General features: G+C 49.0%; 8 protein-coding genes across 8 annotated transcripts; 4 read left to right on the top strand and 4 right to left on the bottom strand.

Moving 5' to 3' along the window:
• Window positions 1-1,277: 1,277 nt before the first annotated feature.
• On the bottom strand, window positions 1,278-2,055 carry AA0111_g2751 (hypothetical protein; the record flags this gene model as incomplete). The annotated part of the gene is made up of 3 exons (XM_028648557.1): window positions 1,278-1,376; window positions 1,442-1,788; window positions 1,857-2,055. The coding sequence occupies 3 exons, from the start codon at window positions 2,053-2,055 to the stop codon at window positions 1,278-1,280; spliced, it is 645 nt and encodes a 214-aa protein (XP_028509301.1).
• A 1,002-nt stretch (window positions 2,056-3,057) lies between these two features.
• On the top strand, window positions 3,058-3,902 carry AA0111_g2750 (hypothetical protein; the record flags this gene model as incomplete). The annotated part of the gene is made up of 2 exons (XM_028648556.1): window positions 3,058-3,171; window positions 3,222-3,902. The coding sequence occupies 2 exons, from the start codon at window positions 3,058-3,060 to the stop codon at window positions 3,900-3,902; spliced, it is 795 nt and encodes a 264-aa protein (XP_028509300.1).
• Window positions 3,903-4,731: 829 nt separating this feature from the next.
• AA0111_g2749 (hypothetical protein) lies at window positions 4,732-5,694 on the top strand (the record flags this gene model as incomplete). Its single annotated transcript, XM_028648554.1, has 1 exon — window positions 4,732-5,694. One exon carries the CDS (start codon window positions 4,732-4,734, stop codon window positions 5,692-5,694), a length of 963 nt encoding a protein of 320 aa, XP_028509571.1.
• A 371-nt stretch (window positions 5,695-6,065) lies between these two features.
• Window positions 6,066-6,930, bottom strand: AA0111_g2748 (hypothetical protein; the record flags this gene model as incomplete). Its single annotated transcript, XM_028648553.1, has 2 exons — window positions 6,066-6,442; window positions 6,495-6,930. The coding sequence occupies 2 exons, from the start codon at window positions 6,928-6,930 to the stop codon at window positions 6,066-6,068; spliced, it is 813 nt and encodes a 270-aa protein (XP_028509572.1).
• Window positions 6,931-10,346: 3,416 nt separating this feature from the next.
• AA0111_g2747 (hypothetical protein) lies at window positions 10,347-11,309 on the top strand (the record flags this gene model as incomplete). The annotated part of the gene is made up of 1 exon (XM_028648552.1): window positions 10,347-11,309. One exon carries the CDS (start codon window positions 10,347-10,349, stop codon window positions 11,307-11,309), a length of 963 nt encoding a protein of 320 aa, XP_028509567.1.
• Window positions 11,310-12,986: 1,677 nt separating this feature from the next.
• AA0111_g2746 (hypothetical protein) lies at window positions 12,987-14,237 on the bottom strand (the record flags this gene model as incomplete). The annotated part of the gene is made up of 2 exons (XM_028648551.1): window positions 12,987-13,900; window positions 13,976-14,237. The coding sequence occupies 2 exons, from the start codon at window positions 14,235-14,237 to the stop codon at window positions 12,987-12,989; spliced, it is 1,176 nt and encodes a 391-aa protein (XP_028509568.1).
• Window positions 14,238-14,476: 239 nt separating this feature from the next.
• On the top strand, window positions 14,477-14,958 carry AA0111_g2745 (hypothetical protein; the record flags this gene model as incomplete). Its single annotated transcript, XM_028648550.1, has 2 exons — window positions 14,477-14,515; window positions 14,581-14,958. The coding sequence occupies 2 exons, from the start codon at window positions 14,477-14,479 to the stop codon at window positions 14,956-14,958; spliced, it is 417 nt and encodes a 138-aa protein (XP_028509569.1).
• A 372-nt stretch (window positions 14,959-15,330) lies between these two features.
• Window positions 15,331-16,324, bottom strand: AA0111_g2744 (Triosephosphate isomerase; the record flags this gene model as incomplete). Its single annotated transcript, XM_028648549.1, has 5 exons — window positions 15,331-15,577; window positions 15,631-16,021; window positions 16,106-16,176; window positions 16,236-16,248; window positions 16,300-16,324. 5 exons carry the CDS (start codon window positions 16,322-16,324, stop codon window positions 15,331-15,333), a joined length of 747 nt encoding a protein of 248 aa, XP_028509570.1.
• Window positions 16,325-16,570: the final 246 nt, after the last annotated feature.

Raw genomic sequence — 16,570 nt, 5'->3', positions numbered from 1 at the left:
TATGGTTTTCCTTTGTTGAGTTCAAAGAGTTGATCGTAGTCAAAGTAGTACTTTGAGACAAGTGATCGGTTCGTATAATAATCTTATTCTGTTTGGGTTCTGGAAAGTAACATACACATGCGACATATAATATATTCACAGATGAGTGATCACTAATCATAGATGGCGTCACATTGATCGCCCTGCAGATACCAACATATAGCTCCACCAAGCTACTAGTCCTGCCGGATTTTCTCCCAAGTCCAATACGTATGTAAACAACGTGGGTGTGTAGGCAATTTCGTGATGCAAGTTATCCGTAGGCGAGATGTGTTGTCAAGGGCGAAACCGCGGTAAACGCCAAGGTTAGCAGGAAGCCCCAGGCCTCTTCGGGTGGCAATAACCAGAAGTAGAAAGTGAATCGAGGCAAAATTGGAAGCATATTTACAAGCAACCTGAATAATCTGCATCACGTAATCTTGTCAACGTTGTACGAAATATTTCCTATACACTGAGAGAGATATTCACCTCTCGCAGCTCATATTCCCGAGTAGATATTCAAGACAGATTTTGTGGTAGTAATTCATGTAAAAGTCTAGTACACACCCGCTCTCACTATCGGTTCTTCGCTTCGAGACTTGCTGTACTTGTGTATAGGCAGGGGGTCATCCATAAAGAGTACTACTTTTAGCTTAAGTGGTAGATCTATCTGACTAGGTCTACGTAATTGCTTCCCACTATAGAGGTTCTTCACAGTTGATGGTGACGTCTTGAACGGAAATTTCTCAAATGTTGCGATGAAAAAATCTGCCTTGTTCAAACATGCCGATACAGAACTCTCCCAACCCTGGCTAGAATGTCTTGCGCCTACGTCAGAGTTCCGGCCTACCTGCCGAACGTAACTCTATGACAACACAAACATCGTGTTTGTAGCTGCTAGGCCCTGACGTTCGTTGTGCAGCGGTTTGTAGTCATGCCGAAGTAACTCCTTTGTATTGGTGTGATGAACGGACTGGTAAAAACGCGAGTATAACGCTATTGAACTACGATTTTATTCACAGTGGTGAAAATATGTTTCACCAATACCCGGGTCGATTACAGAATAGTGGCGAACTTTGTCCAACAATACGAACAGTTTTTCCGTTCAAGAGATGCAGAATCGAGAGTGAGAACTGTTGCTATCACTGCTGCATTTTAAGATTCACTTCACTGTCTGTGATTGAGAAATGAGCCTTAAAAACGTGTTACTCTGCTAATTACAGTCTTCCTTCACTTGACGTTGCTAGAACTACCTACAGTTACTTTTGGAACGCGGTAACAAAGGTATTCCACACCAACCCATCAAGACCCTTTTTCGCTTCTTGAACAGCTGGGTTACCAAGCACCTTCGCGCGGTTCTAGATCTGAAAGTTAGCGAACTGTTCTTTACCAATCTACGACGTAAGAGACATTTGAGACTTACCTCCATGCTCTCCCATCCCAATACACCAACCCACCTCTTCTCCTCTAGATTTACGCTTGGTCCTTGAATGCTCTCCTCAGTTCCTTTTGAGCCATTTGCCTCCGCAACTGCGTTAACAAACTTTTTCCACGCCTCCCTAGACTCTGCTACTTTCTCATTACCCTCCCCAATCTTCCCCTGCCACACCTCCGTCAACGTACTTCCAAACACTTTGGTGGGTTCGAAGTCCGTGTTGTATAGCTGAGGGACTGGTGGAGCAATAGAATGAGGCATCACTAGAGACTTGAAGGTGACCTCGAAGTCTTCTGAATCGACGAAGGACTGGAAATGTGAAGCGTCTCCCCACTCTGTCAGGGCATCAGTATTAGACTATGTTCGAATGTTCGGCAGGGAGATGGGATGGGGCATAACTGACCAAGTCCAACAGCAAGTCTAAAGTCTCCTGACACATCATTGCCATTTTCGAGGAGAATCTTTCCGAAGTATTTGTGCTTGGGAGGAGTGGCATGTTTATCGAGGATCTCTACGAGAAAGGGTCCGATCTTGTTGGTGAATACAGCTTCCGTCGCAGGATCTGTCTTCAAAGTCGGGATGACGAACTCGGTAAAGGCCATTTTGGTGTTGTGATTGATTGATCGATTGAGAAAGCAAAGGACGTGTGATTGTGTTGATGATCCAAGAGGTTGCAATTCGACTTGGTTATATATAATCTTTCGCTACGTTATAGTATTCCGAATGTTTCTGTAAGGGTTGAATTTGTCAGATGGATGGGCAGCCGGCCGAGGTTCGTCGTGATGTCGTGATAATTAGGTATGCTACCCGAGCAAAAAATCACAAGATGCATTCTACACACAACTATCTAAAGCTACTCCTTTTTTTCTGAGTAACACTGACGTATTACGAATCAACCCAACTAAGCCTTTTAGGGAGAGTTCCGCGACCAGCCAAGAGCTCGATCGCCTAGCGATGGGCGCTACCGTCAAGCGCTGGCTGATCCCGTGCTGTCAAAAGCATAGTTGTGCATGCAGTGATCTGCATCGATCCTAGGGGCCGAGATCTTAGTCGTTTCCAAGTTTACACAGTCCTGTCCAACCTATCACGACCTCGGACTCGAAACTCCGAGGTCTTTAAGTTTTGGATATCACTAATCAAAAAAGAAAGTTTAGCGGGCTCAACGGTCAGAGCCTTGGCGAATTGAGTGACCGAATTCGGTTAGCGTGCCATAACCTCACTCCATGTAGTACGAATCGCAGCAAATCATAATCCTTTTAGATGGTGTCCGATCGCGTTAAAGCCACCGCAATGATCAAGAATGATGTAAGCCTAGTTGAGGCTCTAGAGATGCTGAGCTAGGACTCGTGGTGGATAGGTATTAGTGACTTTGATGGTAGGATATCGTTCAACTGTTTAGCCAAATCTCGCCGAGACGTGCATCTTGCTCGCCAGGCTGTCGTTTGTTCAAGCATCAATCTCGGTGATTAATAATTCTGGATGTTTTACCTGAGCGTCATGTCATCAACCTATGGCGATATAAATGCTGGCACTTGCACAGTGTAATCAGCAATCATAGCTACACGAAAATTACTCGATAGTTGACCACATTACCTACTTTCAACATGACAACCAATACCCAATCTCTGCCGTTGGCAGGTAAGATCGCTATCGTTACTGGTGCAGCTCGCGGTATCGGAGCTTCTACTGCGTTGGAGCTTGCAAAACGGGGAGCAAAGGTGGGTACCACAATCTTTAGACACAATTATTAGGGCTGATTGAATGACAGGTAGCCATTACATTCGTATCACCTAGTAGCTCCGAATTGGCAGATCAAGTGGTATCCAAGATCAACAATCTTGGCAATGGTGCCTCTGCAATCAAGATCCAGGCCGACGCTGCAAACATCGACTCGCCGAAGCAGATTGTTGCCGAGACCATTGCTGCTTTTGGAGACTCGATCGATATCCTAGTCAACAACGCTGGCAAGGAATTCCATGCCTTGCTTCCCGATATTACGGTAGAAGGCTACCAAAGTCTCTTCGATACGAATGTTCGCAGCGTCATTTTTATGACTCAAGCTGTCCTCCCGTATCTCCGGAGTCCCGGCAGGATCATCACAGTCGGATCTACGTTGGGTCGTATAGGACGACCTACACATAGCCTCTACTCTGCAACTAAGGCGTCTCTAGAGGCTCTCAGTCGTGGCTGGGCAGCTGAACTAGGCGCTTCAGGTCACACAGTCAACGTAGTGGCTCCAGCTTTGACGGAAACGGACATGCAGACTCGGTCATTTGGAGGAGAAGAGAACAAGCATGTGCTTCAGCAGCAGAGGGACATGACTCCAATGGAGCACAGGCTTGGAAAAGCTGAGGATATCGCCTTGACTATTGCTATGATAGCGGATCCAGCTAGCAGATGGATTACCGGACAGACTATCCAGGCGGGCGGGGGAATCTATATGAATTAGTTCCGCTCTTAGTCTTTTCTTCCACCTATAATGATCCAAACTTAGCGAAGCTCCAAAGATGTAATACTTTCGTTTGTGCTGTATGCAACCCGCTTCTCTATCGTGCTCATTTGCACAGTGCGCGTTTTGCATGACATTTATTGCTGTAGCCAGCCGATGCTCTTCGCAATCCTCTAAAGCACCCAGTGCAACATTCCTGAATAGGACTCTTGCACAACATGTATAGTCAAATCGACGAGAAATCGCATTACAACACTGTTATGTAACCTGCCACTCGCTCGGATGTTACTTAGCATTGCATGTGAGTAAAAAGCCCCTAAAATCAGCTGTTCCCTCCGTGCGGAATAGTGAATCTCTTGGATATGCAGGACTTTTAGTGCAACACTCGATGATGCAGCTTTCCAACAAATCCCTTCTTTGAAATTGTCCATCCACACTTCACTAGCTCCGTCTGCTTTGATTACTATTCCGGCCTCGGTCTCGGCTCGGCTCGTTAGCGACTATCATACAAAACAAAACAACGGGTTGTTAAGCAGACTGGAATTTAGGCAGTTTACGAGTTACTAAGCGATTCCGTACTTTGCTAGATGATCGTGTTGCGGATAGAAGTGGCGAATCTGGTTTGCGTCGTTAGTTCTTAAGCCGTACAACCCTGAGATTATCCCACAGTATGCAGATTCTCTCGCACTTACTATCTACATATTGTTAACAGTCCCGTGGACTATTCTTCAAGTTACTTCCCATATTCATTTGAATCTAAGATTCACGATCCGACATCGCATTCCAACTACAGGTTATACCTGTCAGACCTTCGGTTACTCCTTCCATCATGGCTCTGAAAGTAGACGCAGAGTTTGCAAAGGCATTCGAACCTTTCGCTCAGGCTCTTGCATCAGTTCCGAAGGCCCCCGTCTTTGATGTTGAGTCCCGAGTCAAGGGTATGGCAGCATTCGTATCCATGGCTCCTCAACAACCGATTACCGAGGGAATCGAGGCCACCGATCATTGGATCCCTTCGAGCGACGGTACATCGATCAGGCTGCAACAGCTGTCTCCAGTCACCGGAGGGCAAGAGGGCGAATTGAAGCCTTGTATAGTTTATTTCCATGGCGGAGGTTTCATCGGCGGAGTTCCCGAAATGATCACTGGGTATCTCTCCCAGCTGGTCGCTGCAACCGATGTGCAGCTATTCTCTGTGGAGTACAGGCTTGCTCCTAAGCATCAACATCCAGTCCCAGTGGAGGATAATTATGCCGCCTTGACATGGGTGTCACAGAACGCAAGCAGATTCAACATAAATCCCAGCCGGATTGCTGTCATGGGAGACAGTGCTGGAGGCGGTCTTGCCGCCGGCGTTGCACTGTTAGCTCGAGACCGCGGCCTACAGCCACCCCTCGCCAAGCAAATCCTTATCTATCCCATGTTAGACGACCGCTCTGATCGGGACCTCAGCAGTGTATCGAAATATGCTATCTGGCACGGCGATGATAACAGGACGGCTTGGAAAGCACTTTTGGGAGACAAGTATGGTACAAATGAAGTGCCAGCTTATGCTGCTCCTGCTCGAGTGGAGGATGTTCATGGTCTACCGTCGACGTACATGGACGTCGGGTCTCTCGATTTGTTCTTGGAAGAGGATCTTATCTATCTAACCAGACTCGCAGCGGCCAACATTGACACAGAATTGCACGTATATTCAGGCCTTCCTCATGTCTTCGAAGTTTTCGCTCCGGGTGTTTCAGCCTCGTTGAGAGCATTTGAGAATCGGAAGCGCGCAATCCTAGATTTGTAACGCAAATCACTGGAGAAGTTCAGCACACTATAGTTTCTTCTCTTTTTCCTTTTTCTTTCTTGTTTTTCTTTTCTTTTTACCGAATATAACGATGATACACTTATGCATCAGCTCTCCGCGCGCAGCTCCTCACAAAGCTACCAAGTGATTTCGAAGCCTGCAGAAAGCCCACGTCCACTGATCTGCATGACTATCGTAGCGTCATCTTAGCTGCCAGACATCGATGGGGGTAGTGATGTCATTATAGTCTGGCCAGTATATCAAACTTTACAAGGTTGGCGACATGGAGGAGATCGTCACACTCTAGCAATGACTTAGCTATGCAGCTCTCAAAGATGCGGCTGCGATACCATCTCCAGACGGACCGAAAACTACTCAAACAACTTTTTTTCTCCAAAACTTCCCTGAAGACTCCACGCTCTAACCTCACTGTGCATGTTTCCAGTACTTCCATGCATCTCATGCAGATCCAGCTCTATCAGCTTGACCATGTCGTCGCCAACAGCACCACTGAATGTATGTATTGCCACCCAAGACGGTGGTTCGTGCCACATATCCATTTGACCACCCTCCGGCTTCCTGGCCCCTGCACTAGCGAAGGAGAAACAACTCTCGAAAATAAGGCTACCGGTGTATCCTGATCCCCCGTTCAGTCGGGATACCTGCTTGCCTAATAAAGCACTGACTTCATCTGCTTCAAGGCCTGTGGGCGGCTGGATCTCCACTGTCACGATGCTCTTTGCTGGCTCTGCACAGCATTAATGTCAAGACTGAAGATTGGCAAGAATCGGGGAACGCACCATTACTCCCCTTTTTGATCATCAAGTTTTGCCTCAAAGCCAAATGGTTGCCGTCAAACTCAACCAGGTCAAACACGTTACCTGTGCCAGGCAAAATTTCGCTCGTCGGACTGATACTCTTGAACTCTTCGGACAGGAGGAACCCGATGTCATCCAACACAGGAAATGTCAGGAAGGGCTTTGATCCATCGAACGCGCTAATTTTACTAGTTGCATTATATCTAGATACATCATTCATTAATAAAATTTGTCGGTCAAATTGGTGGAGTGACGCTGACCGAAACAAGGAATCGATGCCAGATTTAGCTACAACTTCTTCGGCATGTTCCTCGTACCATCTCATAAACGTGGCTTCAGAGAGAACATCTTTTGCTGATGGGGCAATGCCAGAGCGCACGTAGAAGAGACCAGGGCCTTTGCCGCCTGTTTGTGGCATCTTGATCTTGTGGGTAAGTTGTGTGAAGATGTCGTTTTCGGATGTGATTGGACTGCTCAGTCGAGACCCAATTATATGCCGTCAAGCTCGTAGATAAATAGTCGAACGAATGAGTCGACTAGCGGAGTTACAACACGGAGATCGAGGAGAACGGTTCGGGTCCGATATCTTGGCTGGCCGCCAATAACTAGTCAACTCTCTTATAAAGCGCAACCGGTCCGAATAGCATTACAAATCTCCGTAATAGCGCTCCTTCTTTGTGATCGATAGATGCACCGTCATCGTCTCCAGACAAGGAACGTATGTTGGCGTTCGCACGTACTGGGCATGATTGTACCGCGCTACGTCCTCATGACCGAGATCCCTGGAGTAGCTGACATGGCGCGACTGGAGCTGCACGTAGGCTGATGGACTAGAAGGCGCCATAGTCTGGGCGCCGTTCTACGAGATCTTGGACGGCGAAGTGTTACGAGAAGTCATTCGACGAGAGACATCAGATCGTCGGCGCTTATCTCTTTGTAGGATTGGTCATCGGCGTGTCCGTAAGCGAAAGCCATCAACTCGATAAACACCGGTTTCCCCAATCCATATCTAACTAATTGACGCCCAAGTTCTCGCTTTCACTGTGAGGAGGGCGTAGGAATTTGGGGTGGACAGGCCGAGCAACTGCACCACGCGTAACGGAGACCGTTGAAGCCACATCAGGCAAGAAAATTCGATTGCCTACCTGGTACTCCCAGGAGGGTGATCGTCTTTTTAAAACGGGTGCTTATTTTTCGCTGCCTGATGTTTCAAAATTGGTAGAATGTAGCACTTACCATCGTTCTCTAGAATTCGGCCGCTCCTGCACATCATCACACGGTTCCTCGCCAGCCTGTTCAGCAGGCGATCGTACGGCAACGCACAAAGCAATCTTCGTAAGCAGTGATTCAATCACTCGAAAACGCGCAATGATGGGTCCCAGATTGATGAAAAGCCTTCTTCAATACAGACCTCGATTTCATCAACGTGTATGTGTCTCTTTGCATGGGCAGCAACTATCTCTACAGGCACGGAAGTGTTCAGATGCTAAAAGAGATGCCTTGCCGGATCAGAGATTGATGGCAACCTTGCCACAGGGCATAATGATCGTTTTTAGCCGGGCTGCTACATGAGCTTCCGCAACCGATGCTGAGGCTGTAATTTGGACTTGTAAGTGGGAAAGTTGCGCTAGTTCTTACCACATAGGACTCAAGAGGTAAAAGTAGTCGCAACAAAAAGAGCCTCAACATGCTCTCTCGCCATGCAAGCTAACCACAAGCATCGATGTGTTCAGTCCGTAAAGAACCCTACATCTGCGGTGCCACAGTAGGATCTTCAGGCTATGTCACTCTTCATGTAAATCTACGAAGGAGTCCGCTTCTGCTAAGTTGTCCCTTGCACACTAGAACCCACCCCAAAGACATACTTGAGCACCTACGCTTTAGGTTCGATAAGAATGTAAACTGTCGGAGTACACATTCCATGATAGATACCACTTGTTCAGCACAAGACTCCCCGTAGAGCTTGAAGGCTACATAGTATCACGATACTTCGGTTCACATCCTAACGAGCCTGCGTCGCGGCGAGCGTCGTCACCGAAGCTTTCACCCTCGTCGCCAACGTCATCAACATCCACACATCCCTCGCAATCAAAGCATCCGCCAGACCGATACACGTCACAGAGGCCGTATGACATCCACTATCGCAGTGCCCAGACAGCGGCTCAACAGTCTCCACATACATAGAGTCTGGAGCACTCTTTCCAATTGCTTTTTTCTGGCAGAGGTATGGAGAAGATGAGTGATTACCTACAGTGACCACCAAGGCCATCCCTAAGACATAAGAATTTGACTCTCAGTCAGCATCACAGTGCCTTTTGTCGTCACACCATTTGTCTGCTGAGCAGCTAGTGTGATGCGCACGTTTTAGGAACCAGGTAATAAGCGCAGGATGGGTGGAGCCGTTGTGCATTTTGTACGTGGCAGATACAGTAATAGAGATAGCTTTACTCGCCAGCCTCGAATTCACTTGGTGGACAATCGTATTTAGGAATATCATTCTACTGGTCTTCGTTTAATGTTGTTCTTGAACCTGGCATCTCAATCCTGAAGTTCTGCAAATGAATGTTACATATCGTTTGGTGACGGTACAATGCCACGGAAAAACGACGAAGCTGCGAAACTGACCCACGCCTACACTCAGTATCGGCAGTGGCTAAATTTCGTTTGCTGAATTCACGGCGCAAACGGCAATGCAGCCGGTGCTTGGGTACTATTCTGTATGACTAAACTTTTGCGGAAGGACACTTCATTGTACTCTGCAATCGATCGATACCGATCTTCGCATATCTTGTAGCAGCTGTCACCCATTCTTTGCACAGTCTGCTGATCCAAATCGTATAGTCATAGAAGCGGTGTGCTAAGCATGCACGACTCTAGCTGCTCAAAATCCAGATCCATTGTCACGCACATATGCAGTATTTTTATTACATCATTTACACCGGCGGCGGCGCTTTTCAAATGTTTTGCTTTTTTGAACAACAACCATGTGGGCCAAGCGGCAGCGGTACGGCTCGTATGGGTCGGTCAGTGATATGTGTGCATGATCACATGGATTAGCGTACATCTACACTATGTAGAATCCGACCAAAGACTCCCACCCACAAGCATTGAATTCTAGAATACCTGAACGTCTTTCAGTTGCCCATTTGCCATTTTGGGTATCTGCACCGGTATTCTTTCTGGATATGCCCAAGATAGTTAGCAGTGCCATCTGCACTTCTAATGCGGAAAGAAACGTTGCGTACTCTCGACTACGACCAGCTTGAATAACAAAGAATGATCACAATCAGGTTATTCAATCAATGTTTTTGATAGGGAAAAAGTCTAGTCGCTATTATGGGTCAATAGATGGTGTGAAAGAAGACTTACACTGAGAAGTCAAGGTAGCCGGAACAAAAAGATGAGCACAGCTTGGAGGACATCATCTCTTGACACCAACAGATACACTCTCATGCACTTGCAGCTTTACCAGGCACTAGTGGGTGCTGGGATCGCTATGATTTGATCTTCTGCCTGATGCATGGATCAATCGAATTGAGATATCTACAAAGGTTAGGCCTATTTAGAGCAAGATTTATACTAAACGAATCGATGCCCCGTGCGCGATGACAACTGAGCCGCGTGTGCAAAGCGGAAGCGGCAAGTGCATGAGAGTGAACCTTGGAAGTTTGAAGTGCCCATACCCTTGGATCCAGATGTTCTCACTGTCAATCATGTCAGTGGATGTATCGTCATCAACTTGGAGGATACCTAGGTATCTCTGTTACATCGGTCAACGTAAAGCAATCAGAGAACAATCATCCATTAGCTTCAGGTATTCGAGACTTCGACATCATGAATTCCACACTTGCCATCCCTCCTCCGGAGATTCGCACGCGCATCGTTGGTATGAAGTCCAGGATGGTCCTCTACAGCCACGAGAGGGACTACAATTCTCTCAACCATGTAGATACGACGGTACCATACGATGACCAATACTGGTATATCAAGCCTGGAGAAGGCAAACAAGCCGGTCGCTACCTGATCGTAAGCTATCGAACAAACCGTGCCCTCTTTGTCAATCCTAGCAACGGTGACGGTCGGCACGTCGGAACCTTCGAGCCAGTTGGCAGTTATCCGGACCACTACTTCGATCTGAAAGAGCAACAAGGCCAAGGCTTTAGAGCCGGTCAATTTCGCCTCCACGCTCCTTCCAGTGACGGCGTCATGTTCTCCCGAACCGACATGGAACCTCAGTTAGGCTGCATCAGCATCAAAGATAAAGAGTACGACGACCAATGGTTCACTTTTGAAATCGAGCCTCTAGAATTCGTCGGGATCGAATATGACCTGAAAAAGGCAGTCATCAGGAGCGTACAACCCAAAGGCATCTTTTCTCAAGAAGGTTCAAACGACAACGACAAAGAAAACCAGTCACAAAGCATGTCCATCAGCGAGACAACCGAGCAACAATCGACTTTTGAAACGGAAGCAGGTCTCGAAATAGGCGTTACCACGTCCTTCAGTTGCGGGGTACCTGTCTTAGCTGAGGGCAAAGTCGAAGTTAGCGCCAAGGTGCACACCAATCTTAAGTGGGGGAGTACGAATACGATGACGCAGTCATGGCAGGCTACTGTGAACTTGGTCATACCACCACGTAGTAAGATGAGGGTCACAGCGACAGTGACGCAGACGCTTATGGATGTGCCTTTTACGGTGACGTGGAAGTCTAAGTCGGGCAAAAAGATAACGGACAAGGGGACATTCACGGGGCTCAGTAGCTCGGACTTGTCGACCCGCTTCTTTCCTGTCAAATAACCGTAAGCACCTTGGCGCTAGCCAACGTGCTTGGAAGTTGCGGACAGGGTAGTAGAATGCCTAGTGGGACTAGCCCGGGGGTCGAGACTCAAAGCTGGAGTCGTATTGACTTGAGTTTAGTAGATCGGATCTGATGTATTAGAAAAGAATGAAATCGGAAGTCTTGCTCGTAGACGAAAAAAATCGCCAAAGTGGTTTTGCGTGACATCGTGATAGCTGACGTCAGATGCTCTCACGACCACCGGCTTGTTGAAAGGGTTGCCGATACCGTACTGAAGAGACGTGATGGAAGTAAGACGTGAAATCAACGCTAATGATGTTTGTGGGGACGACGTGGGCGATGGTCAAACCGAAAACGTGACTGCTGATAACACCTTACCATTATGCATTTTTCCAATGCACTTCGTATCAGAACTAGTCAAGTCCATCTACGTCGTCATACACCGATTCCCGTACAACGCGATGTGCTAATAATGTGAGACAAGTATAGTTCGGTAGGGGTCATATATGAACCAGCCAGCGGCCGCGTATTGGATCGGTGAGTCAAGTGTAACGAAAGGTTTTAGCTTTTTGTGGTCGAAATATGTGAAGCTAGAGAAGTTTTAATAACATACTCGTTGGACACTTACATGTTCTCCTGTAGTTATGCCGACATCAAACAAGACACAAGGGTTCGATTAGGCAGATAGGGTATACATGCAGGTACAGCTGCACACAAAGGATTATCACGAGAGTATAAGGTCTGAGCTGCATCACCGACATATGTTATGGAACGGCTAAGGTAATCCCTAGCTCGGGAGACTATTGGAGTAGGACGACGGTGGATATCTGCCAGAGGAAGGCGTGGATACGGCAGGACATTGCAGAGATTGTCATCAAGGTCAGGCACAGGTAACAACAGTGAAGTTACGAAGCGAACGAATCCGCGTATCAAGTCTTCCATTCAACTACTGTGCTTGTCATGAAAGCTATCCACATAAAACTTCGAACATGGTACAACTTGAACAGCCAAGAATGCTTTTTTTCAATATCCGGGACCACAACAACACCACCAATCACGATAAGATCAACCAAGTTCGGAAGACAAAACATCCTTTACCTGTTAACCTTACCTTGGACCACCATCTTTGCAACTACTCAAAAACGCAAAATCGTGCTTTATAAACTTACATTATACCTACCCAGCAACTCTCGCGAAAAAGACCAATGAAAAAGAAATCCGGGACGTATGGAAACCAAAAAATAAAGAAGCTAATAAAACATGACGCGGAGGAAAAAAGTTCACCTTGCGCCTACCCATCGAGAGAGAGAAATCCCCGTCCTGGCCTAAAACCAAACCTGTGCGAAACCTGGGTGATGGAAGAATTGTGACTTTGTGGCCGACTGCTGTGAGGTGCTGTGCTGTACCTTTTGCTTAATCGATGAGTCGAAACTCGGAAGAGCCGATGAGAAGATATCATCGACGGACCGATCGTCAACCTAGAGGTAACACATCTCAACCCTTACCATCCAGATCCGCATCGCTGTGTTGTATGGTCGAACGTCAAGATCTTACCCTCAAAGGCGAGAAAGCGTGAAGGTGAGGCGAAGAAAAGGGAGGTAACCTTTTTGACAAACCCTTGCACAAGGACACTTCGCTCAGCGAGTGGAAACCACCCGAGCCAGCATCGAGTCAGACTAGTATCTGCGGCGCTGTCGCGGATCGTCGTAGTTGTCGCCTTCGTAACCGCGCTTCCTGGAGTCGTCTCGGCCTCCACCGTATCCACCACCGTCGCGATCGCGATACCGATCTCTGCTACCAAGCGGTTCATTGTTAGCACCGCTGGAACCTCTGTCGAATCCACCTCCACCACCGCCACGACGATCTTCATATCGTCCTCCACCGCCTCCAGCTCGATCGCCTCCACTTCCTCGATCACCACCAAAGCCACCGCCTCGTGGCCCACGCGGACCTGCTGGCGCGCCGTCGGGAGGACCGTAGCCATTGGATTGGTAACCAATCCCTCCACGACCACCACCAAAGTCACCACGTCCACCACGGCCTCCACCTCCAAATCCACCTCGTCCGCCGAAACCACTTCTATCGCCTCCGAAGCCGCCACGGCCGCCACCGCGTCCGCCAAAACCACCCCCAAAGCCGCCGCCACGAGCTCCGAAGCCACCAGGGCCAGCTGGGGGGCCGCCAAATTGGCTGCCACCTCCACTCGGACCGCGAGCAGATGGGCCCTTGGTGTAGCCTCGTCCGCCGAGACCGCCACCGAAGCGACGAGGGCGCCATCCAGAGACTGTGCGACCGCGCTCGACATCTACCAATACGCGGCGGTCTTTGATCTTGATACCGTCGGTCTCTTTGTAGGCGGCCTTCATATCCTTTTCGCGCTCAAACACGATGAAAGCGTAACCGCGCTTTCGCTTCTTGGCTGGCGCGTCGGCGGGCTGAGTAACGTCTTCGACGATGCGGATGCGCTCAATAGGACCGTAGCGGCCGAATTCGCGCTCGAGGTCATCAGAAGTGACGCCATACGACAAGCGCGACACGAAGAGCGTTTTGAAAGCGTCGCCCTGGACTTTGGGATCTTCGGCGGGTTTGTCTGCGTGATGTTAGCATATGGGCGCAAATAGTGATTGCGCAGGTGAGATGAAAAGTGCGCGTAGTGATGTCGTACAATCCTTGACCCCTTCGGTAAGCAGGTGCTCCTGTTTCTCCTTCTTTTCGAGCTTCTTGCGATCGCGCTTCTGCAGCCAGCTGTCGGTGGGCACATAGCCGTCGTTGTCTTTGTATTCCCTCAGCGCCTCGAGGTACTGGCCCACGCCACTAATCTTGGGCGTGCAGCGCTTCTCAGGCGCGTGGTCGGCCGGCTCAACCCATCGCAGCGGCGGCCGCGGGGCGAACAGGTTCAACAGCATCGGGGGGAGTAGATGCGTCATGCTGGCTTGTTTTGTTCTGGAATGCGCTCCAGACAGCGATGTGGAATAGTTGGAATTACAAAGTGTGGAATGGGGAGTCGATGTTTTGGGGGGGAGGAACTGCTCGAGGAAGCTGCGACGCGGAGTTCGCACTAGCGCAAACCTAGGCTGCGACTGCCGCACGTGAGATGAACGCCAAACTTTTGGGGACGTCGAGACTGGTGACCGCACCGCCGTCACTACCGCCATTGCACGCCAACATGCCTGTCTCGGCTATCAAGACGGTCGCAAAGGCTCAGGTATGTTTTCGCAGACCCACGTATCCCCTCATTCGCCACTCCCCCGGTGCTGATTACCACGGCAGAACGGCGTAGGAGCCTTTGTCCTCCCATGCAAGTCCCTCACCTTCCACTACTGCAACTGGTGGGGGTCGTCCAAGGGCATGAACGCCTTCCTCAAAGCCTCCCTGCCCGCATTCGCCAAGCGCAACCCTCAGATTGAAATCTCCGTCAGCCCACGGCCACGCAAACACCCCGTAATCATTGCAAACTACCTCAACGGCGCCCAACGGTCAATATGTGTGAAGAACCTGCAAAACGAGGGCGTGAGGGAAAAGGCTGAGATGCTGAGGAACAGCACAGGGGAGAAGAACAGGAAACTGGATGGACGACCAGTGAAGAGTTTGAATGAGAGCGTTAGGGGTATTTGGAGTCCGTTCCACGGAAGCAAGATCGAGATATGAGCATGGAGAGTGGATGGCTATGGATGATATACACAATGGAGGTCCAGCGATTGGCATAGGGCCGGCTCTGCGGGATGACAAAATGTGTGATGCTTCTGTGAGATTATTGTCGCAGAAGCTGACATGGTCCGAGTATGCTCAGAGACATACGAGCGACATATACCGTTTGGAATACACATAACGATTGTACAAACAATGTATCAAATATGCTAACTTCACGGACATGCTTGGAACCAACACAGTTGATCTTCATAACGTTCATTATGCTGACTCTACATACTTTTTGTTTTATAGCCAGCTCAAGTCTCTCATAAGATCGTTGCCGAAGCACGCTCAAATCATCTATAGACGAGCGCCATCACTTCGCGAAATTCATGCCTGGTTAGCGTTGATGATGTCAACAAAGGCAGGCTTCAAGCTAGCACCACCGACGAGGAAACCGTCAATGTCGGCCTGCTTGGCAAGCTCGTTGCAGTTCTTCTCCGAGACACTGCCACCGTACAGGATACGGGTCTTCTCGGAGGCCTCGGGTGAGACCTCCTTCTTGAGCCACTCGCGGAGGGCGGCGTGGACCTCCTGTGCTTGCTCGGTGGTTGCGACCTTGCCGGTACCAATGGCCCTGTTATTCGTTAGTGACTGTAGATGCATTGTAGTCGAAAAGAATGAACGCACCAGATGGGCTCGTAAGCAACGACAATCTTGCTCCAGTCCTTGACCTTGTCCGCAACAGCCTTGAGCTGCTTGGTAACAACGCTGACGGTCTCGCCCGCCTCACGCTGCTCCAGGCTCTCGCCGCAGCACAGAATGACACCAAGACCGTTGTCGGTCGCTGTCTTTGTCTTGTTGGCAATGAAGTCGTCGTTCTCCTGGAGGATCTGGCGACGCTCCGAGTGTCCGACCAAGGTCCAGGTGATGCCACTGTCCTTAAGTTGCTCAGCCGAGATCTCGCCGGTGAAGGCTCCGTTGGGCTTGTCGAAGATGTTTTGCGCTGCGACCTCAAGGCCCTTGCGGAGGTGCTCGCGTGTGAGGAGGAGGTAGAGGGCTGGGGGTGCGATGACGACCTCTGGTTGAGGGTTAGTTTTTCGTACTTTGCTAATGCGATGGATCTTGCGCCTTCTTGAGTCGCCGAAGATGCGTTTCAACGTACCTGTGTTGGGGTCGAGCTTGGCCTTGTTCAGGTTCTCAACGATGTCGGTGATGCTCTTAATAGAGCCGTTCCTTAGTTTCGTCAGTCTCTCTCTTTCATTGAGCGACTCACGGCTTGTGAAGTTACGAACATCTTAAAGTTACCTGATTGCCGTTAGTTTTGTCTCAATGCCGCTCCCAGAGTGAATTGCTTACCTCCGACGAAGAATTGGCGACCCATGTTTGCGGTTGTGTTGAGATTTTTTGGATAAAGAGGTGGTATGTAGGGGTATCAAAAGTGTCAAGTTGAGATTGAAGTGTGGAATTGAGATGAAGAAGCTGTTGTTGTTGAGCAGCAGCACTTCTTACAGCTTTAGTGGGGTTACCGCGGGGCTAGTGACGTCGGATCATTCTGAGCTGTTACAGCATCCGGCAAAACTCGGGCTTGGGTGAGCTGTCTATGGAACAATGGAGACTTGTTGAAATT

The sequence above is a fragment of the Alternaria arborescens genome (assembly GCF_004154835.1).
Source record: "Alternaria arborescens strain FERA 675 chromosome Unknown contig_5, whole genome shotgun sequence".
NCBI lineage: Eukaryota > Fungi > Ascomycota > Dothideomycetes > Pleosporales > Pleosporaceae > Alternaria > Alternaria arborescens.
The sequence above is the reverse complement of the archived record's forward strand: the minus strand, read 5'-3'. Positions and strand labels throughout refer to the sequence as shown.